Raw genomic sequence first — 23,570 nt, forward strand, 5'->3', positions numbered from 1 at the left:
AAGCAATCTGGCACAAGTCCCTCAGCATTTCTGCAGATCCCTCATCAAATCCAGCTCAAGACTAAACCCACAAGAAACTTATCACAAGTCCTCTTTTGCCTTCCAAACAACATTAATAGTAGAAAATACACCAAACATTTATCCAATGCCATACCCAACAGTCAACAGAATCCCATCTGGGTGCTTTCGACCTCCGAAAATTGAGCTAGATCTTCCAGTATTCACGTCACCAAAGATCCTCAGAAACACAAAGAGTTGCGGCCATAGAAATCATAAACACAAACCACAAACATTAAAAGATGGGTCTTTGGACTCCACCAAACCAAAATATGGAGCCAGCTATTTCGCAGAACACTCTAAACGCCTTCTTTTTTGTTCCAGAAAATTCATGCTCAAGCACCGAAAACGAGCTTCTTGCCATCAACGCATCAGCAATTACCCACTGCATAAGTTTGGAGAGTGAGAACATATGCATCCTCAGTGATTCAAAAAGCGCACTACAGCTTCTAAAACAATATAAGTCTTCAAATTATTATCATAGAATACAAGAAATATTCCATCTCCTGAATTCAGCTTCAGGCAAAAATATTTCATTACCTAAAAATATATACCACCTAAGCAACCAACTCTCTCCAGTTGCATAGCAACAGTTCATAACACTCTGAGACACAGGTGGGTAAAGAGATGGAATAATGAACCTACTGGCCGCCACCTTTATTGTATCCTGAATGAACCCAACAACATCGAAATTTACAAAACCTTTCCAGATCAGTAGCATCGTTTGCCTAAAGAGCAAGAACAGGACATATAATTACACAATCCTAGTTTACCTTGTGGTTGCCAGATTCTTGAAATGTGTAGATATCTTGCTCGATGTACATTTCGCTACATGTGTAGCATCGTCAGGAGCACAGTTTGTCACATTAGTCTATTTAACACAAACACTATTTACAAATATTTACATTTTCGGTCGGATGACGATTTACGGTAAAGTCATAGGAATCCAGCGCGCGAACGCGTGCGCGGACCACGGCGCGGACCGGAGCCACTACATGTGTCACTATTTGACTGACAACTGGCTTGAGGAGGTATGTTTGGGGAGGTTCGGTCAGGGGATGGGGGTGAGTTTACGATGTTAGAGCTTTCTCTAACTGTACATCGAAATGTACATCGAGCAAGATATCTACACATTTCAACAATCTGGCAACCACAAGGTAAACTAGTTTATTAATAATTCGTTCTTGAAGCTGGAATAATACACAACTTACACAATCCTATCTCTTTCGATTTAACCTCACAGAGTCACCCCTGTGTCTCGTTTGTCAATCGGAATAAGAGACTCTAGAAGAACATATTGTCCACACATTGTCCCAGCAAGTCAGATGGGAGAGATGAACTGAAGAGAAAACTCCAACCTGACTGTTCTCTCAAAATAATTCTGACTGAGCCTAACTGTTGGAGATTGGCAAGCCATGTACTGTATGTGAGAGACACCGTCCGGTCGGCATCACTTGAAGCTAGAAGCACGCATCAAAGAAGTAAGAAGTAAGTTCAATCTACAGTATTACAATGATTTACAAACATTATGCGATTTCATTACTGTTGATGACAGAACGCGACGCGGGGTAAGTTGGCAGCGCTATGCTTGCCGCTCAATGGAAAACGCCGTTGCATTAAGGGGATCCATTTGATATATATATATGAATTTGAACGGATGGTGTTTTTGGCCTCTAGGGACCTCAAAACAAAAAAAATCGGTCCCGGATCCAGGTCTTACCATGAGTACTACGGTAATAGCTTATTCCCTATATGGGAAATTCGCTAAAACAATTCTGGGCTCGTGACTAGCGTCCTAGGACAAAAAAAAAAACTATCGATTATATAAATAATAATCGACGAAGTAGATAAAAGATAAATATTTTCCAAATGTATTGAGAAAGTATACGATCACATATTACATTAAAATTGATATACTGCACTGACCAAATTGAGTACAGCCACGTACAGCCACATAGCCTACTACTACTGTTACTGTTATCGTTATCCTGTTCTCTGGTTCTGGTTCCCGTTCTGATGATTTTCAATTTCTCCAACTCCACCTAGTCCAGTCTAGTCCAGTCCTAAGCCTTAATTCGAACTCGAACTCGATCCCTATTCGGCTGTCGGCCTCGCTGGTTGCCCTGGTTGGTTCGTTTTTATTGGTCAGTTCAGTTCCAGTTGTTGGCTAGTTTGTTGTTTGTACCTTTTTAAGAACACTCACTAAACACCGAACCGAATGCCTATTATCCTAGAAAGAACAACTAGCCTACTATAGCTAACTAACCAACCATATCGGGTTTTGATTGTGGAGCAGGTAAATGCATTTTTTACTTCGAATAACTCATATATTTTAATCATTAGTTGACAAATGTTATTTTTGTTATTAGAGCAGGAAACACAAGTGAAAGATATCTTGAGAATTCCCTGTCTTCTTAACATTTGGTCGAGGCTGTTTTTGGTTATGTTGTCGATTCAGCACCCTAGTTTATATTTGAAATTTATTCCCATTGGCGAAAGTTACGTGCCTGTGTAAGCATTGGGATATTGATATTGTTTTTAGATTTACGAATCCATAAACTTTCTAACTACCCAACTTCTTAGTGTACGCGATATCTATTAATAGGGGGGCATCTGAACAATTATAGGCCTAGGCCTAAGCCCATCTAAAGTTTAGCTTAACATTTCTAATAGGCTAAGGTTTATATCTTACATTAGTCTTAGCCTAACTAAGACTAAGTAAAGGCAAGATTGACTTCTGTCCCACAATTGGTGATAGGTATTATATATCTAATTATTAATTTAGAATCCTAAGTTTAGATTGTTCAAACTTTTAATAGGCCCTAGGCCTAACTTAACTTAATTTGTGTTCAACTGAGAAATAGGCCTACGGTAGGTTCATTTTAACATAGCCTGAGTTAATGCTGATAGGTCTTGCTTCCGAAGTCGAATAGATAACTTAACTTGGGTACAGATTCTTAACTGGGTTACGCTAATATTGATTGAAATTATCGAATTGAAAATATCGATCAATAGGCCTAATCATTATTTTAGAAAATATCTATTAGCCTATAAAATTAAACTATCATAACCTAATTTAACCTAACCAACCAAACTTGCTGATGGTGAAAAAGTCGCATGAAGGTTTACTAATCGAATTGATAGTTTCAATCAATATTAGCGTAGCCCAGTTAAGAAACTGTAGGCCTACCCCTTAACTTAATAAAATATTTGGTACTTTGGTATTATCCGGCTCGAGGCCACCCTTATACAGTGTGCTGCGGCGGTTATGTTAGGTTGCGTTATCGTAAATATGTTTGTAGGACTTTCCTCATTTCGTTATCAATTGAACGATACCAGATGAGTCATACTTTTGCACGAAAAATCCTCCGAGTAGGCCAAGGTCAGGTCGTTGTCTTGAGCGTGCAAATTACCTGTCACCACATGTATCTGGGGTATTTGGCGGGCGGAAGTATGATTCATCTGATATCGTTCGATTCATAGCAAAACGAGGAAAGTCCGACAAACATATATATAATAACCAAACCTAACAATACCTACTTGGCGGAGTAAATGCGGCAGCTAGCGGCGGCGACACATTCAACTCAATCCTCGCAGACATTGCTGCCTTCTGGGAGTAAAAACGGCTAATCACAGTCATGTCAAATTTGGACAGTAAGTCAAATAATGCATGTTATATCCAATTGATGTACCTAGTCATTTTGGTCTCCGGTAAAAAAATGTCTCTTAACACGTTCGCTACTGCAATAAGTTAGTACAAAATTTTTCATTCACATGGACCAGCGACGCACATATGCGATGGCCGTTTTCTACCCATAGACTTCCGTCGCATATATGTCTTCAGTAGACATTCCCTCATTTTTAATTTACCTACCTAACACACTTTTTTATGCATATCATACTGGCTCTGTTCAGCTAAGCTCAGTTCCGGCAGTTTTCCCTCACACTATGTCAGTTGGGTCCGCTCAGTTCAGTCGTTTTTGAGCACCAAAAGCCAGTGGACGACAGAAACTGTTATTGTTCGCAATTAAATGATTTAAGTTGGGGTTTCCGTTAGTGTGATATGAGTTCCAGCAGTAGAAGTGACGAAGAAATTGCTATTACCATTGGCACTAGCTGCAGAAGAGGATTATAAAGTTTTAAGGAATAAGAGAAGATTTTGGGTTCACAGTATCAATGCCGCATGGGATAGTGATGTAGAGTATCATATGCTTTTTCCAAGCACTCGACAAGCACAGTTGACAAACAATAGGCCTATATGGAATCCTGCAATTTTGATTTTAACATTTTTCCACCCTATATTCCAACTTTTTTTTTAGTTTTCTCGTATTCCTACTTTGGAACCTCCAAATTCTTTTTGCCCCCTAGGCCCACAATGTGATATTTAACTTCTAAGCCTATTAAGTTATCTCTGTCATATGCTTTTATTACTAATGCTAATCTTTGAGATACTTAACTTGAGAAGACTTTTCTCAAAATGGAGTGCATTTTTACATAATTCTTGTACTGTTTTTTATACTTCACATGGAGGTTTGATATATAATTTATCCATTAGTTGAAATTTTTTACTTATATATCAAAAGTATTTTGGGACTTCAGAAAAGTAGCCCTAAGCCTAGTATTTGTGGTTGCAGTGCAGCAAAATACCTACCATACATTAAGGTCAACCCAGTGTTTAAGAGTGGTTTTCGCTATTTTATGTATTTCATATTATGAATGGACATTAAAACCAAAGTTTAAAAGAAGCTTAGAACGTGACTTCAATTTTGACTAGTAGCCTATTTAAAATCCAGAAACATAAACAAATTAATAGTTGGACCTAGTATAGATGTTTTCCTTGAAAAACTTTTATTTATTCCACTTGTAACAGTTTATGAGCCTACTGTTATTACCGATCCCTATAAGTTAGCCTAATATAAAAGACTTATCAATTTAGAATCGTTGAACTGAGATCAATTGGGCAATTATGTAGGGCCTAAGGTCACATGTTCCTTCACTCTAATAAATGTTATTTCAGTTATAGCCTAAGACCAAAACTCACATTTTATTTGGTTTAATTACTTAAGGTTATTTCGAAACATATGTTGAAATAAGTTACTTAATTGTTAATTGAACTTATCTATATTTGATCATGTACCTAATAACTTATATCGGAGATATTGGCAATTAAAAATGAATTGTATAACTAAATTTAAATGTTCAAAAAGGCCAATATATATAATAATTTGTTTTATTCACAAGCGCTTTCGGAAACTAGGTTTCCATCGTCAGGCTGCATTTAAACTGGTACAAAAAGTAAATATTTACTTAATAATAAATCAATATTATAATATACTTTTTGTACCAGTTTAAATGCAGCCTGACGATGGAAACCTAGTTTCCGAAAGCGCTTGTGAATAAAACAAATTATTATATATATTGGCCTTTTTGAACATTTAAATTTAGTTATACAATTCATTTTTAATTGCCAATATCTCCGATATAAGTTTAAACACAGCCTGACGATGGAAAACATTTCATCATGTACCTACAGTATCTAATAATAATGAATTAATGAATGAAGTCTCTAAACTGCTTGTAAAAGAAGCTCATAAGGTATTGAAAATTAAGGAATTAAATGAAAGTGGGTCAAAATAGATATGACCTGTGTTTCTGAACAATTTGAATAGAACAATGATAAGGTTTATTGTTGATAGTGATGCGAGTGAGCATACTCTAAACAAATAGTGATTGTTGCCATAAGGAAATACATATTTTGTGTGTTTCTATCTATTATTTGTAAGAATATTATCAAATGCAAAACACAATCTCTAAATATATTTTTAGTAGGCAGCTAGTTTTAAAACCAACTTCTTTGTGACAAGTATTTATTCCTACCATTTATTATAGTATTATCATAGATAAATCATACTCCCTTAGTAGATTTGTCATCCTTATGGAACAGCTGAAGCTAATTTTATTGTTTGTTCTGTACGTCCAACTGTAGAGGTTATGTTTTGTTTACAATTTTTTTCTTGTTATTTCAGTCATTTAAAACATAATTTAACTAAATAAAACGATTTAATCTTAAACAATAACTGGTCTCCTAGTTATATAACCAAATAGTAAAGCACAAATCATGAAAATAACCCTAAAACAATAGAAACAAAATGTTGTCTACCCCAGCGATCAGTGTGGACGTACATGAACTAGACACAAAAACCAGCTTCAAAATTTACAATGGGATGAGGAGTCTACTTGTGTTGCTTAGTCTATGGTATTATAGTTCCTGAGAAAAAGGACAAACTGCTATTATATTAAAAACGTTATTTCTGGCGAAACAGACTTAAAAGTCAATATTACTAGCTTAATTAGGATATTGAGGGTAAACTGATACGTACATAGTTAAAACATCCCAGGGTTGTAGTCATTGTGCTTTCCAGCTTCATCTTGCCTAATTTTAGCTATTCTTTGGAATTTCCTTTCTCTTTTGTGATCCTCTTTTGCTCTCCTTTCTGTTTTGTTGTTTCTTTTCTTATCGTATATTTGTGGCATAGACTAACCAACACAAGTAGACTTCTCATCCCATTGTAAATTTTGAAGCTCGTTGTGTGTCTAGTTCATGTTTAGTCACACTGATTGCTAGTGTCGTCGAAATTTTGTTTATATTATTTTAGGGTTAATTTGATGATTGGTGCTTTGCTGTTTGGTTATATAACTAGGGGACGAGTTATTGTTTATGGTAAATTGTTTTATTTGGTTAAACAAGGTTTTAAATGACTGAAATAACAAGAAACAAATTGTAAACAAAACATGACCTCTACAGTGCACTGGGCAGAACTAACAATAAAATTGGCATCCATTTGTTTCTTCACGTGTCCAATACACTCTTCCTTTTCAATTATTACATCAGGGCCATATGGCTAAGCTTCACACACTCCTTCATAACCCTTTAAATCCCCATGCCCAAGCTCATCCCTCGACTGCTTAATGAGCGACAATAAAGCGTTTTTGCACCAGCCACCTCCATTCCACCATTGCTTCTATACCTCTATAGCCTAATATAAAAGACAATGTGATATTATGGTCGCATATATGTCACCAAATGTCCTGTGTGCATATATGTCCTAAAATTTCTTGTCCTAATTTCTGACTGTTATACTCCCTTTTATGTTTCCCATCTTTTCTCTATCTTTACCTGCAAATTTGCAGCCATGGCTGTTACTGTGACAACTCTATTTAGAAAGTAAAATCCCCTTTTTTGCCGACTGCAAAATACCCTTTTTTGCCGACTGCCGTCCACCACAACGGCTAGGTCAGTGCTCTCGGTTTTTGCTTCAACTTTTTGAACAGCTTCAGCTCAAAAAATCATACAGTTATTAGCAATATTTTTTATGACTGATTCTATTACCCTGTTGTACTTCATAAAATCAGTTGGAGGTCCAGGTATGTAGATCATACCTACATACCTACATAGAATTTTTCTGTCCTCGAGTCCTCTTCCGATCGATTTTAGCGCATAATCAAATCTAAGCTTTATGTCATACTTTATGTCCTTTTACAGTTTTTGAACTGCTCATGAAACTCTTTTTTGCCTCAGACTCATTGCAGTGGATTGTAATTTTTGCTGCACAGCCCATTCTACTTTCTGAGTCTTCCGATTAAACAATTTCACCAGAACCACATGCTTTGCAGACTACAAAGTTTTGAAATTTAACACATTCAAGTATAACCAAATAAGAATATTGCACAGGCTTAGCACTGTTTAGGAATTCATTAGGACTGAATAATTCTATTAATAAAACAGAATGTGAAGAAAAAGGTTCCATAGTTCCATCACTATTGTTTTTTTCGAGGTTAGGTTTGAATGTTGATGGGAAAGCTCTATCACAGATGTAGAAGTGTTTAATTGATATGCTTTATATATTTTTTTAAATGTGGCTATAAAAATTAGATCTTTGGATGTAAAATCCTATGATGTTTTTATAACAAATTTTCCAACAAATTCCTATTTTAAATCTGGAAAGAAGGTACAATAATTATTAGTTGTAATCGTCCTTTGTTATGCTTTAGTAAAGGCTCAGGTTTATTTTGCTGTAAAAAAATGTACCTAGATGCTTTGATGGTTTTCACTGTATGATGGTTTGTTAATATTCATTTGCAGGTGGTGCAGCCAAATGTAAATACCTGAAGAACTTCTCATTTAAGGATTTTCCTCTGGTAAGGTTTAAATATTCATTGACTTTTTATACTAACATTTTCTGGTAGTTTTTACCTTGATAACTTATTTAGTTATGACCTTTAAGCAATACAGTAGATTCCCAAAAACTCGGCACTCGATAACCCAGCAGTCTGGATAACTCGGTCTTCACCTGGTTCAGAAAATTAGTGATTTTTTGAGTCCGAGTAAAACATTGATTTAAACCAGCTCAAGTCAGATCATTTGTAACTCGTACCGTACCAAGGATTTGTTGTGTATATCTGACAACTTAATACTGACCTGTAATATAAATATAAAAAAAAAGACGGTTATAATGCTTAAAAATTTTATTGTTCTTATTTTTATCCCTAGTTTCTGATAACCTGGCATTTCACAAACTCGTCATCTTCCAGTCCACATTACGCCAAGTTTGAGGGACTCTACTGTACATGATTTTTAAATAATTAGGCTACTATTGTCTCTGACTTCTTAATTTTTTTTCTATTAGATGTAATAGAAGATAAGGCTGCTAATTGAACTCAACTAACAACATAAATCAAATAACTTGTAAGTTTTCCTGATTTGTTTATCTGGTTTTTTTGTTTGTGTAGATGATTTTCATTATAACTCAATAGTTGACTTAATTTCTTTGACTGTATTCTGTTTAACATGTTCGCTACTGCAATAGTACGAAATTTTTCATTCACATGGACTCACGGGGTTCTAATGTTATTAAAATGCATATATCTTTGTAACGGTCTATTTGAAGGCACTGAATTCCCTGCAGTGGTCTACAGAGATGTCTGACGAACAACTGCGTCGCTTGGTCTGTGGATATGATGATTGGTGACGTCATATGATAGTTGTAAAAAATGGTCTTTACTTTTCTGAATCAATGTATGTATGTATGCAGTATATATGCTGCATTATCCTATGTAGCTTTTATATTTGTTCAGTTATAAACTGTTCTTGAATAATCTATATTTTTTTTAGTTATTTTTACCTCAAAACACAAAAAAATGAACTGTCGCATATTGGTCTATTTCAAGAAAACTATGATAATTTTCACTAGCCTATTGTCTTCACTGTAGACCGGGCGTCGCAAATATGCGACATTACAAAAGGTTATAAAAAATACAGAAAAACAAGAATAAATTATTTACAAACACGATTTTAGCGTATTACAATGTAAATGATCGCTGTTTTACAGGTTTTCACCCGTGGTGTGTGTACTGTTATCCAAGTGACAGCCGGTCTATGTGTAAGGTTCAAATGTATACCTCGGTCTGTAGCAATGACCGCGGCATCTCATATATGCGACGCTCAGTAGCGAACGTGTTAATAGAATGTAATACGGTATATATTTGCCTGTTATAAATAATTTATATTTAAAAATAATTACTAAATGACGAAAGTTTTGTAAGAGTTGCAGCCTGAGTATAAACAGGTTAATTGCTACCAAGGATATGGTTGGTTTAATGTTACATAAAATAATCGTACATAATTTAAGAAATCTGTTTATTGTGTTAGTTTGGTTTGCACTCCATTGTTCATAAGTAAAAAAATCGGGATTTTAAGTTGTACTCAGAGGTTAGCCCTAATTTCTGAATTCTTCTCCACCAACTCTGACCCAGATGGAAACGGCAACCCCAAATTAAAGCACTAGGCCATTCTTCCTCGACTGCACTATGTATAGCAGACTCAAAATCTATGAACACTTCTTTAGGGGAGCAGGTAAAGTTAAGACAAGCATATTCACTAGCAACACATTTCAGTCCCAAAGAGTATTTTTTCTTTTTTTTGTCAGGCAGCAAGAAAAATCTAGAGGAACTGATATACATCTACATTCCTGTAGGTTTACCTGTTAATACTTGGGCAGCAACTCGTACGTTAGTCAGGCCGCAACTCACCTTTAGCCGATCTCAAGATTTGATAAGAAAAATGTTTATTTCTCAGTGAATTATACTTGAGTACCAGGGGATCAAGCATTGCTCGAGGTGTTTCTTTGTTCAAGAGGTTTAAAAATAAAATATAGGTCTGCAAATGTACAATTTCCATGATAGTATATATAAAACACAGTCTTAAGATACAAAATAAAATAAATTAAAAACATAATAACATTTTATCATGCTCAAGAGGTAATACTGTATAGGCTATAAAGCATTTTGTTAACAATCTTGTCGTTTCAAGTGGCTGAAAACCATTGTAAATAAAGATAATTTTGTGTAGGCCTACAGAAAATTAAATTCCACATTGATGGCCCCTGGATGGATTACTATTATGGTATAATTACCTCGTCAAGTAATCAAAATTTAGATTTTTTACTCTGAAAGTGCCATGTTAACGTTCACCGTCAGTTTTTTTCATTTTTTTCACTTTTTTTAGTTTTCTCATATTCCTACTTTGGAACCTCCATGTTCTTTACGCCCCCTAGGCCCACAATGTGGTATTTAACTTCTAGGCCTATAAGTTTTGATGAATCATATTGATGTCAGATGTTATTAAGTTATCTCTGTCATATGCTTTTATCACTAATGCTAATCTTTGAGATACTTAACTTGAGAAGTCTTTTCTCAAAATGGAGTGCATTTTTACCTAATTCTTGTAGGCCTACTGTGTTTTTTACTTCACATGGAGGTTTTATAGATAATTTATCAATTGGTTGGCATTTTCTACTTATCTACCAAAAGTATTTTGGGTTTCAATAGCATTCATAGAAATGTCCTTTTCTTTTGTACTGTAGTACAATATACTTTGCCAAGATACTAAATTCGGCCCTGATTATTTATCCCATTAGTTAATTAACGTCCACCTTGACTGAACCTTCTCTTTTTATTTACACACTGTACCACACATTAACTGCCTGATACCTAAATAATAATTTGCTTCTTCTCACATCTTAGTCTTAGTGCAAAATTGAAATTTATGACTGAGTTGACGTTTGTTATCTTTATTTTGTGAGTTATAACAATTGAAACTGAAGTAGTTTTGTGGAATCAATGGAATACTAAGTTATAACCTTAAAGAGCTTTAATACATTTAAAACTTTGAATTTTATCTTATTCTATGTTACCAAACCTCTCCGCTAATCTGATCTTGCTGTGGCTGGTCTAAGTCGGATAATCAAAACCCTAATGTACAACAACTATAAAAACATAGTTCTTTTAATTAGGAATGTCCTGTAAAATTTCATGGATTTAGCCTACAGGATTGTTGGTATTCATGCTAAACCCACTTTCCTTAATAATTATTGAACATAATTATAACATTTCAAGACAACTTAGATGGACTCACATAGTTTTAGGTTAACGATTTAACATAGATCACAGTGCTTAGATTTTGGGATAGTGGGCTTAGTTTTGACAACAATTGCACATTTTACTATGTTAGCTATGTTTTATGCAAATATATAAAAAATGCAAACCATTATTGTTTGGAAATATTTGGGTAAAAAATATAATACTAGGAATTTTTATTTTGTATGATTTCTTAATGGTACTATTGTTCAAATCATGTCAGGCTAATTTTTTTAACCTGGTGGTTTTAAAATTTACCTGTAATTTTTTTCCAAAAAGTAATCAAGTTAGATTTAAATACAGTTAAACCCCTGGACGCTTTTAAACCAAAACCATCATGAAAAATGTAAACAATTGAAAATGAGCTAAGGAACAGGTATTGTCTGCCATAGCACGAGCTCAGCCAACAGAATGCTATGTAGCAGACATGGATCTGATACTGTGAAATAGATAAAGTTTGGTCAACAACTGCTGATTATTTTAATAAATAGATTTGGTGTGTTAGATGGTGTATAGATTTTATGATGACAGCAATTAAAATAACTTTAAAAATTACTGTTGTATGTATAGCTCTTTCAATTGACATAGCCTTTAAATTCCTACTGTTAATTAACTGAAAAATAGTTTGTCCGAAGTGGCTTTGTCCCCTTTATTTCGGTTAGTCAGGGGTTTCACTGTAGTATAAACAATAGTACATAACAATAGTAGTATAAACATTATGTGTTTTGGTAAAATCACAAATCTTGAGACAAGTTTTCTCAACATTTCTTTGTTTCAATCCCTGTTATCAACATATTAATGTTTGACTGAAAAGGTGACAGTTTCATCTGTACAATATTTGCTATCTGATATGTTTCAGGAAAGCTGTAGCCATGGGGGGTCCATTTGCAGTAGCCTGTGTATTCTGTTTTTTCTGCTGTGCACATGTTAATTGCTTCTCACACAATGATAATCAGTAAGTATAACCTTCTTCTAAACAGCAATAAATATTATTTGCTATGTCCAAAATCTTTTTTGCCGCTAGCTTTTTACAACATTGGATAGTGGTTTATGTGGATTCAGTCATAAGAATTTTGTTATTTGGTCGAGTTTTTGGTACTTATGTCTGTTGGAATTTGTAGCTGAATGAACAGGGGTTTACAGTGTTCCTGTAGGGGTTCATAAGATAAAATTATTTCGTCCAGCAGTACAATAAAAAGAAGAGGGCTCAAGTTATCTCCTTGCCTAACTCCTTGCTTTGTGATAAAATTCAGTTGACTTTTGATAGCAATCTTCTAAGCTAAGTGAACCTTTGAATTGAAAACAGGACAAGAAACTTTAATCCTGATTTGGCTCACCTTTTTTAAGTGGCAATACAAAATCCTGATGATCAGGGGGATAGGGTTAATCCCCTTTCTTGCAATATACAGGGTTATTACAAATGATGTTCACGATTTCATACATACATAAAATATAGTTTTATTTGTTATACAAAGAAATAAAATGGTTACAACTGTTGAAAAACTCAAAAAGTTTCGACACAGATACACAGAACTGTAAATGCTCGATACGGGAACCCCTTGTGGTACGACAGATGTCAATAATGTAGTCAAGCTCTTGCTAGACTTTGAAAAGTGTGTCTAGGTCTATTTAGCATTGGTAATCCGTTGCTGGATCTCAAGTATCCTATCTGATAATGGTGGTGTGTACGCCTTATCTTTGATGTATCCCCACAAGAAAAAAATACAGGGGGTGATGTCCGGAGATCTTGTAGGCCAGTTCAGGGGTGTGTCATTATTCGGACCACCGAGCTCATTCCATATCTCAGGCATCACATTGTTAAGTTCAGCCCTACTACAAGTAACATTCAAATGCAGCCATTTCTCTTAAATTTCAAGTGTCACTTGCCAATATAGTGGTTACTAGGAGGATCATCGTTAAACCTGGTTCTAAAGTGTCGTTGCACACTAATAACAGATTGGTTAATGTAATATTCCAACTGGTAAAAAGCTTTCCTGCCTTTAAATTCAGCCATTACACAACACTTACAACAATTGACTTGACAAACAGCTGATATGCACCCAAACCAATGTAAATGAAACTCTATGAGTTTTTCTTTCCAATGGTACCAACTAAAATAGTCTTGAAACAAATTAACCCAGTAATATTTATAATCAAAATCAGGAACATCATTTGTAATAACCCTGTATATATGTATTTAAAAATTTAAACATCAGGACCATATTTTTGATATGTTAAATGTTGAAGTAAGCTAAGTTCTTGTAGAGGAGAAGTGTCAAAAAAAGTAGGCAGGGGTATAAATACAAGGGGTGTCAATGGCTGGTACACAATTACTCGCCCGTTGCTGCCAGAATCACTGCTTGACATCCCCTTCAAGTTTTGTTTAAATGATTGAACTAGACTGCACAACCTGATGATTTTACTTGCAATGGACAGGGTGAGGTTAAAATGCTTAACCTAACCCTATTTAATATAAACCCTAATCACTTTCAATATTGACTGATATCACTAATTTATAGGAACAATTGTGAACACTCTTGTAAGTTTTTATTTCTTTAAATCCGTCAATTAATGCCTCTTTGTAACAATGTGTTTATTTGCTTTCAGTAAAGAATAATTGTCTAAAATATGGCTACTTAAATCAAAAAGTATCAGCTTTTCTATTGGTGTCAGGTGTAAATGTATTTATTGCCTCTGGTGGATTTCTTTGGAATTATCAACAATGCTTTCAGACTTGGTGGTGCTAATAAGAAGCCTATTTGGACAGATAATAAAGCAGATTTTATTCATAAAGTATTTGAAAAATACGGAGATGGAGAGATTATTTCACTACAAGGCTTTGAGAAGTTGCTGAGAGAAATTAAACTAGAAAACCTAATCCTTCCTCAGAATCTTAGCCCTTCCAACAGCCATGTAAAAAACTCAAGTAAGTTTTGCCTTCTTTGGTTATGTTTTAAAAACTTCTGCTATAGATAAATTTAGAAATTTCTAAATTTGCTGTGTATTCTTGACATTGCAGTAGAGGTGTGTTATGTGTTATTACAAACTAAAATTCAAGTTTTATTTTATACTTTTGATGTACTTGACCGAAAGTCTTGGTCCAAAACTAAGAGTAGGGCCAACAATAATTAACAGCTTTCGAGGACATCAGCTGTTTTTTTATTTATTGTTTATATAATTGAGGTGCAGCTGCTAAAGAGTTACAGGTTTTATTCAATAAGTATCGGCCTGGGACTGGTTAGAAAAATCAAAATATATTTGATCCAAATTTATAGTTATCATTACAATTACCTAATACTCAAAATACATTCCTCCTGCTTCGATACATTTAGTTCGGCGTGTCTGCCCCTCGTCAAAAGCCCGCTGAAAGTCGGTCCGGAATGCTATTGAGAGCCGCAGTTGTCTCGGCTTGAACCGCCTCGATGGAGTCAAACCGCTGACCTTTCAGTTGCCTTTTTACTTGTGGAAATAAAAGTAGTCAGGTGGAGCCAGATCTGGGCTGTAAATTGGGGGGGGGGGGGGGGTGAGGTAATGTGGCAATGCTGAATTTTGCCAGTAGCTGGCACACAACAATCTCACTTTGGCACAGCGTGTTGTCATGGTGAAGTTGCCAATTCTTCACGATGGCTGGTTGTACACGAGTTATGCGATTTCGCATGCGTGTTGGTACCAGTTCCAGTAGGCACAAATTCCTTGTGAACTATGCCACATCAATGAAAAAAAATTTGGATGGTTTTGATTTTGGATTTGGACATCCAAGCTTTCTCCGGACTCGGAAACTCATCCATGTGCCATTCTGAACTTAAACGTTTTGTTTACGGGTCATACTGGAACACTCGGGTTTCATCGGTGTTAGGGATGTCCAGACAATTTTTATTTTCCTCCAGGCAGTCCAAGATTTCTTGTGAAATTTCCACCCTCGTCAGTTTTTGTCCCTCACTCAGGGCTTTTGGAACCAGTTTCACACAACCTTTTTCATCACCAAATCCTCCGTTACGATAGTGTGGACGGTCCTCTCTGAAATCCTGGTCTTTTCACTGATGTGAGTGATGGTTAAACGCCTGTCAGAGTTCTAAACGTCTTTCACTTTGGCCACCTGAGCCTTAGTTCAAGCGGTCGTCGGGTGTTCGACGGGGTGCTTGTCTTAACTAGTTTCCGGCCTTCCTTAAACTTGTTGTGCCATTCAAAAACTCTTGTGCAGCTTTAGGCATCAACCCCATAAGCCTGTTTAATGAGGGCAAGGGTCTCCAAAGCGGATTTTCCGAGTTTAAAGCAAAACTTCAAAGCGTAGTGTTGCTCAACGGTATGCTCCATATTGGCATGACGAGACAATGAAAAATTAAAACACCCGCCACAAAAATCTCTTGTATTTAACGAATGCCTGCAGGGGACTGAACCAAAGTGCTGGTGGGTAACCCCTCTCTACCAAGCCCGACAGATCAGACCCTCCTCCACCACTCTGTTGAGGCTACAGTGAGCCGGTCCCAATACTTATTGAATGGACCCAGTATATCAATATGTTGTTGCGGTGTTGTTTTGACTATTTAATTACTGCATTCAAATACTACATGAAAGATTAAGGTATTTCTTTTATATTTAAAAACTAGCCAAAACACAAAATCGTCTAAATTTTTATTTAGATTTACTTAAAAAGTTTGATACATCAATCTTAGACCTACCTATTACTTAGAGATTGCTGACTAGAACAAAATAAATAAATGTATACTTCTGTAACAGCTGATTGTTAAAAAAAAAACTATATGATGGGAGCCATGTTAGAAACAAACTTTTTAAGGTAAAAGGTTTAAATTTTAGTTATGTCAATATTCAGTATCACATGTCTAAAAATATATTTTGTCTACAGGCCATATGCTGTACAAAGTGGCATTTTGTTGACTTGAATTTGTTTACATAACTGCTGATTTCTCTACATTTTACTTTGCCCGCTACTCTCTGCTCACACATTTTCTTCATTACGGATTACAACTGAACCAAATTTCAATTTAATTATGATTTACAGGAAATGAACTGGTTATTCAACTTGATCAAAGTCAACAAATTTATTTATTTCATCCTATACTATTAACATTTCATCAAAAACTACTTTTTCCCTTCCCCGTATATGAAAAGCTAACTACTAGGTTAATATAATGTTTTTAAATATGGAATAAATATGACTTGTTTATGGAAATATTGTAGTAAAGATTCAATCAGACAAATTGTAATTCCTTTAGTCTGCAGTTTTGCTGCAGCAGGGGTATTTTATTTTTTTTTTAGATGAAACATTAGCTTTTTACTTCAAATTGTTGTGAGCTTTAAGTAAAAAATGCCTTTATTGGAGCCTTGATTGGTATTGTCAATCAACCAAGATAAGTTGTGCTAGTACTTTATACATAGAACATTAATAGCTTTATTAAAGTAATATATTTTCCACAGCTCACAACATAACCCAAAATGTACCACATATCCATGAAGATGCTAGATTACCTCAGGTAAGTACTTGGTTTAAAGTTAACTTTATTCTTAAATAGAAAAAAGTTGTTTCACCCTATAACTGTCCAAACAATACCACATTCATTGCTTATTAGTAATCAATGTGTCAGACCCATCTACAGAACACATCTTTTTGTAAACATATTCTATCATTCATACACTTTTTGAAAAAAAAAATTGGTTATTACTATTAAGAAGATTAAGAGTTTTGCAAATCATAAAAATATTAGAGCAATTTTAGTTAATTTTTAAAACTATCACTGAAAGCACTTATGAATGTTTGGAGTCATTGCACTGTATTTTGTACACTATACATTTTTAAAACAAAAAATACAGTTGATTTAATCTATTCCAAGTCTAGTAAATGTCCTTTTAGTTGTAGTTATTGTTATGTTGGCTGTAGCAATTTTTAGCAATAGTTATATGATAATACAGTTGTTTTTTTTTAATTTGACTGAACACCTGACAGTTTGACCAAGACCCCACTACACTACAGACTGGAGCTACCCCCTCCACTTTGGGCGCTACGTCACACAAGTCGCCGAACTGAGCCCGTCTTGCCATAAAACACAACGTTGTGTGTCACCATGTCCACGTGCTCTGTGTTGTTTGTTTTGTTGTATGATGAACCTTCTTTATTTATTCGTGTCTGTAGTCAATCATATCGTCATCGTGTTGTCTCATGATGCAAACACAATTATTCTCAGAAGGAATAATTGTGTCAGATTTATCTGACGTATTTATGTCTACGTTTTTTTATGTGGTTTTTTTTTAATTTTATAATAAGAATTTTAATTACCATTTTAAATAGCTAGCGATTATTATATTATTTTTCCACGCCTGAATGCCATTTTTGGTGAAAATCGCATTACCCATCCCCCTGTGAATTGGTATCAAAATATGACAAATTTAATACTCTCTAGCTCCATATCTCCCTTAATAATCAACATAAAAAATATTTCTTATATATTTGTATTTCTAATTTTTATTTGTAATGTAATTTTTATTGTATCTCTAATTAAACAATAACAAAAAATCCTAGATCAAATTTTCAACCAAACACTCTTAAGTTTATTATCTCTGAGAGATACGAAACAGAGTTTTTTAAATGCAGTAATAATAAGTTAGTCTTAAAACACCGAAGAAGGGCTTTTATATAAAAAAACAACATTTTTCTATGTTGTGGAAAAATTTTGCGAATCTCTTGGAATAATGTCTGTAATTTTTTTGTCGTATCTTACTAAACAGTTATTCTAAATCTTGTCATGAAAAATTCAAAGGGCATAAGACAAAAAAGGAAAGGACAATAAAAAATAATAAAAAACCATTGGAAAGGAAAAGGGATAAATTTAATCCTGTTTCCTGTTCACAATTGAATTAAAAAGGCATTTCGAAAGAGAAATATATATATTTAAGTAGACTTTTGGTAGTTATTTATTGATGTGTTATCATCTACTATTGGTATTGCTGTTTGGATTGAAATTTATGAGATCTAATAAAATCTGTTAATATAATAAAACATTGAGCTATACTTAATTTGTAGTTCCTTAAAGATAAATAAAAATTTTAAGATAAACTAAATAGTTAAATGTTATTCCCCTACAGTGATTGCCAATTAGGTAGTATGCTTTAACTTTGAAACAAACCCTATTAAGCTGGTAGTAGATGTGAGAGATAAATCAAATAAGTCAAAATAGGCTAAAATATATATAATTCTTCTAATCTCCAAAATTGATACAAAACTCTCTTTCATAAATAAAATATAATTAGTTCTTATTATTGCCATACTTTATATTAAAATAATAAAGTTGGACAGATCTTACTTTAATCTCAGCTACTGGCATAAGTGGTCTCTAACTTCCAAAAAGTACCAAAAGGTTACAGTGGTTGATTTCTGAAAACACCAAACAAATGCGATAAATACTATTCTCTACAAGTTCTAATAATGAAAAGTGGATTTAAGATCCTTACAACGCTTCGTGAAATGTGCTTCTCAAGAACAAAAATCTACAGGTTAGTCTGAACTTGGCAATTTTTCTACTCTTGTTAAAACACATAACAAATTATTTGAAAATTATACTTTACTTAACAATCCAAAAATGATTACTAAAAGTGCTACATACAATAAATTCTCTGAAATCTTACTATAAAGCAATATTAAATTTACTTACAATATCTACAGCAACCACTTGTTTCCAGACCACAATTTCCAGTAAACTTATCTGACAAAAACTTGAGCTGCTTATCATCAAGAACTACCAACCTACAAACCAAAATACTCTACTCTATTATTTGTTCTGTCTTACCAATGATTAAAAATATAATTTTGTTTTGGTCATTTCAAAAAGAAAATTGAATATTTATTTTACCTCGGTACAATGTTAACTATTCCAACATAAGCTATTTATCATACAAGATAAAAAACTATTTTATATCATAAAATAACATAGAGAATAGAGACATTAAAACTATGATACAATTTATTTTATCAATAAAATATGAAAAGCAAACAGTTATTGTACAAATATCATCCGTACAATGTTCTAAAGTATTTTACTGTCAGATTTTAAAATTTATGTTTATCATTGGAGATCCATAAGTGCAACCAATGCAATTTTAAGGTTATGCAGATTACAATGATATATAATACATATATATTACTAATTTATTTTGACGATCAGGGGCAGTTTTATTGAAGCGTGATACCAAACCCCGCGTTATCCCCGTGTATTGGTAGCGCTGAGGTTCGGCGACTTGTGTGACGTCACCGCGGCTTGACTCCGGCATGTAGTGTAGGACCTAGGGTCTTGGTTTGACACAATCCACACAATATTATTTGACACAATTAGCGAGCCGCCCGCCGAACTCAGACTAACCTTGCACTCATGTGGCACCGCAGGCAGCGATTGCAACTGCCAAATTATTGAAACTGTGTTGCAGTATAAATACCTGGGCATTATATTGGATTCTAAATTGAAATGGGAAAGTCATATACATTTTTTAAAACAAAACTTAGAAAAATGATTTATGTTTTTTACCAATTAGGTCAAATTTTACGACATGAAGAAATTAAAAGAATTTATTACGCCTACGTTCAATCTCATCTGCAGTATGGTTTAATAGCTTGGGGAGGGGCTTATTCATCAGTAATTGAACCTTTGTTCGTAATTCAAAAATCAATAATTAGAGCTGCGTTAAGAAAACCGAGACGTTATTCTACTGATCAATCTGTTCAAAGAATCCCAGTTTTTATCAATAAGGCAGCTATATGTTAAAGATTTATTAGCTTATTCATACATTCATTTAGACCTTATCGCCTCGCCAGTAGTTCATAACTATCATACCAGAAACTCAGTGATGATAGGATTACGGGTCCCAAGAGTTCTCAAATCAATCAATTTAACAAATTCCTTTTACATTGCTAATTGCTTGTTGCGTAATATTCCTCCAGAAATTAGGGACCTGTGAGTGTCACTGAGTGTATATAAGAGGGTTATCGCTAATTGGCTGATGGAGATAGGCCTTGACAATACAGAGTCGCTTATCAGCCCAGAATATCTCGTTTAGACCTAACCATCTGATAACTGGACTATCTATTGTACCTTCCACAGCACTTTTACTTGACGGAATCCACGCCTCAGTAAAAAATTTGGTTTGAAAGAAAAAAGTTATGCTTTAATCGGATGTATTGCAAACAATGTGCACCCCTTGTTATTGATTGCACGTTGCATATGGTTTTTTAGGTTATTTTATAACTGTTATAGTATTAATTGTATAGTGTTATTTTACCAAGTTATTGTTAGTTCTTTTTTTTATGTGTATTAAGTGAAGTGTGAAGAACTTTTATTTTGACAGCAGACAGCTAAGGACTCTATCACGCACAGGTCATTATAATACCCAAAAATACCCATGTGATATTTTTATTTTTTGTATTTATTGCTGCAAAACAGTGTGTAATAAATAAAGAATTTTCTCTCTCTCTCTCTCTCTCTCTCTCTCTCTCTCTCTCTCTCTCTCTCTCTCTCAATCAGTTGTCCAACGTTTTTACTAGGTTAGAAAGGTGAATGAGAAACTTTAAAAAAGGGGCGTATTCAACACCTGCGCTACGTTACCTAACTTAAATATTTATATACAATAAATATTTAAAAAAAAACTTAATTGATGAGTTTTATATTTAAAACTCATCAATTTTAAAAACTTTATACCTCCAACTCATACATAAATGGTCTTCAAATTACAATTTTAATTAGAACTATCTTACACTAAATCTTGGCTATATTTTCTCTAGTTCATTGCATAACACTTTTTTAAAACCATAGGTTTTGTTCGGTGTTGGGAAAAGGGTTTTTATGCACATGCGTATTCTGCTTGCCACTCTAATTTACACAATCTATACCTTGATTTTACTATAGAAATTGTAATTTTGCCGCAGTGCATCTCCAGCACTAGTCTTCTCAGTGGTTCTATCCACCTGACACCCTCCATGTACAGGGATGTTTGCCCTGTATTGTTGTCACAACTGATGCCAATCTCCCTCAACATGTCTCCCCAGGTGTGCCAACATCACTCAACCGGTGACCTTCCTGCCGACGACAGATCAACAGGTTAAAATATCTTCAGTATAGCCCCGTTCACACGGGGCGAGTTTACAAGCTACACGCCCGCTTTTTTACACGCAGCTAGTAAAATAGGCCAGTGTGAACGACGTACTCGCTCAAAAGCTGCTTGTAAAAAAGCTCTGGAAAAATTTGACGCTGCCGCTACTTTACACGCCAACTCGCCAGCTTTTGAGCGAGTAGGCGTGTAAAGTAGCCCAGTGTGAACACAGTTGCTTGTGCTTGTGCGCTTGTTACTCAAAGATGTTGGAGGATTTGGTTCAAGCCAGCGACTGAGCGAGTGGAAAAAGCATCGTGTGAACGAATACAAGCACACTCGCCAACTCGCCGGCTTCTTACACGCTGGCGAGTAGCTTGTAAACTCGCACCGTGTGAACGAGGCTTATAATCTAGTGGTAATTCGCTTAAAACTAAATTTAAATACCTGCTATTAGGCAATCTATACAAATGCAGATGCAACTAGTTTCAATTCCTACGTGGAGCCATCTTCAAAAACATTCCCTTTCAAGTTTAAGAAAGAAAGAAAGAAAAATGTGCTTTATTTTCCACAATTCATTTTTACAGCTCATATAGATGATAACAAAACGCACAAAACAATGTTTTTTCAAACAATCTGTTTCATTGGCAGTGGCTCCTTCCTGTGATAGAACATAAAAAAGGCTATACTGTAACATACAGTTCCTATTTAGTGAACACTTATTCAAGTTCAGCTCGTTTAAAAACCAACAAATAATTTAATAAAAACCATATTAATTGATATTTTAAAACAAATAGAACATTATATATGTATGTGTGTGAGCGTATTAACACAGTAATACACAAAGTAGTGTGGTAAGACACACTAATATGTATGTGGTAGTGTGGTAAGAGTGTGGTAGTGACACAGTAAAATGCAAACAAACAAATAAATGATAAATCGCTCAAGTGTTGTAGACTAGTGATTTAAACTGAGTATCTGACAAACACATTTTGTTTTTGGCTTCCTAAAAGTGGCTGGGTAAACCAAGGCCCAAAAAAGAAATAGTTCTTATTCAATTGTTGTTTTCTTTCAGGATTTTTTAACTAGTATGCAGTTATCGGTGTGGTTTTTTTCTTGTAATTTTCAACCTTAATTTTGTCAGCTTTATGCCAGTAGCATTTTTAAAGAAAGCTCAAAAACTTGTATGGCAAAGTTGTTAAAATCCAACAAAATGTTTGCGGATATGCCAGGAATAGAATCTATCCCCCTTGCACTTACCATTAGAATAGCAAGACACCCACCCCCAGACCTATGAGTTTTAACTTCATTGGAGATCTGACTGGGCTTGTGTACTAATCTAATTTTGGGGTTCCTCACCTAATCATGGGATCAGATTTCAGATCCCAAAATGTTGTGAAAATGTCTGCAATAATCAAATAACATAAGGTATTATGTTCCAGTTTGGTTGTACTCCACCCTAAGCATCATCATTATAAGTTTGTGTGGCCTGCTGGGTGTTGCTGTTATACCGGTGATGCAGCTCGTGTTTTATCATCAGCTGCTTCAGTTCCTAGTGGCTCTTGCGGTGGGAACTCTTTGCGGGGACGCACTGCTCCATCTCTTGCCCCATGTAAGTAGAATATCTAGACGGTTTGTTCTTGTTGGTTTATTTTCTTTGGTTAATAGCGTTTAAGTCTCTATAGGTCCATGAATACTTTACACAGTAATAATACATAATACATCATTTTAAAGCTAATCTGAAGAGAAAGTTTTTGATAATACTTGACTTTATTGGAACTCCAAAACAAAGAAAAAAATATTTGAATATTTATTAAGTTTTTTTCTTTGTTAAAAATGTTGAATTTTACAATGAAACTTACGTAGAATCTCATTCAATACCCCAATGTTTATGTATTATTCTTATTGTAAATTTTGTTGGAATTTAAAAAATGACCTTTATTTAACAATAC

At 34.6% G+C, this 23,570-nt stretch overlaps 1 protein-coding gene across 1 annotated transcript in view; it reads left to right on the top strand.

Annotated features, from left to right (window-relative positions):
• The first annotated feature begins 2,273 nt into the window (after positions 1-2,273).
• Positions 2,274-23,570, top strand: part of LOC128998510 (zinc transporter foi-like) — a 34,279-nt gene continuing 12,982 nt past the window's right edge. The window contains exons 1-7 of the mRNA XM_054424680.1: positions 2,274-2,353; positions 8,201-8,256; positions 12,392-12,487; positions 14,265-14,458; positions 16,969-17,024; positions 21,458-21,629; positions 23,061-23,230. Coding sequence (XP_054280655.1) covers positions 12,405-12,487; positions 14,265-14,458; positions 16,969-17,024; positions 21,458-21,629; positions 23,061-23,230 — 675 coding nt within the window. The 5' untranslated portion in view covers positions 2,274-2,353; positions 8,201-8,256; positions 12,392-12,404. The remainder of the gene's footprint in view (positions 2,354-8,200; positions 8,257-12,391; positions 12,488-14,264; positions 14,459-16,968; positions 17,025-21,457; positions 21,630-23,060; positions 23,231-23,570) is intronic.

This window comes from Macrosteles quadrilineatus, unplaced genomic scaffold (genome assembly GCF_028750875.1).
Source record: "Macrosteles quadrilineatus isolate MER2022 unplaced genomic scaffold, UCM_ALF_1.0 Scaffold_7__1_contigs__length_78375512, whole genome shotgun sequence".
NCBI classification, from domain to species: Eukaryota; Metazoa; Arthropoda; class Insecta; order Hemiptera; family Cicadellidae; genus Macrosteles; species Macrosteles quadrilineatus.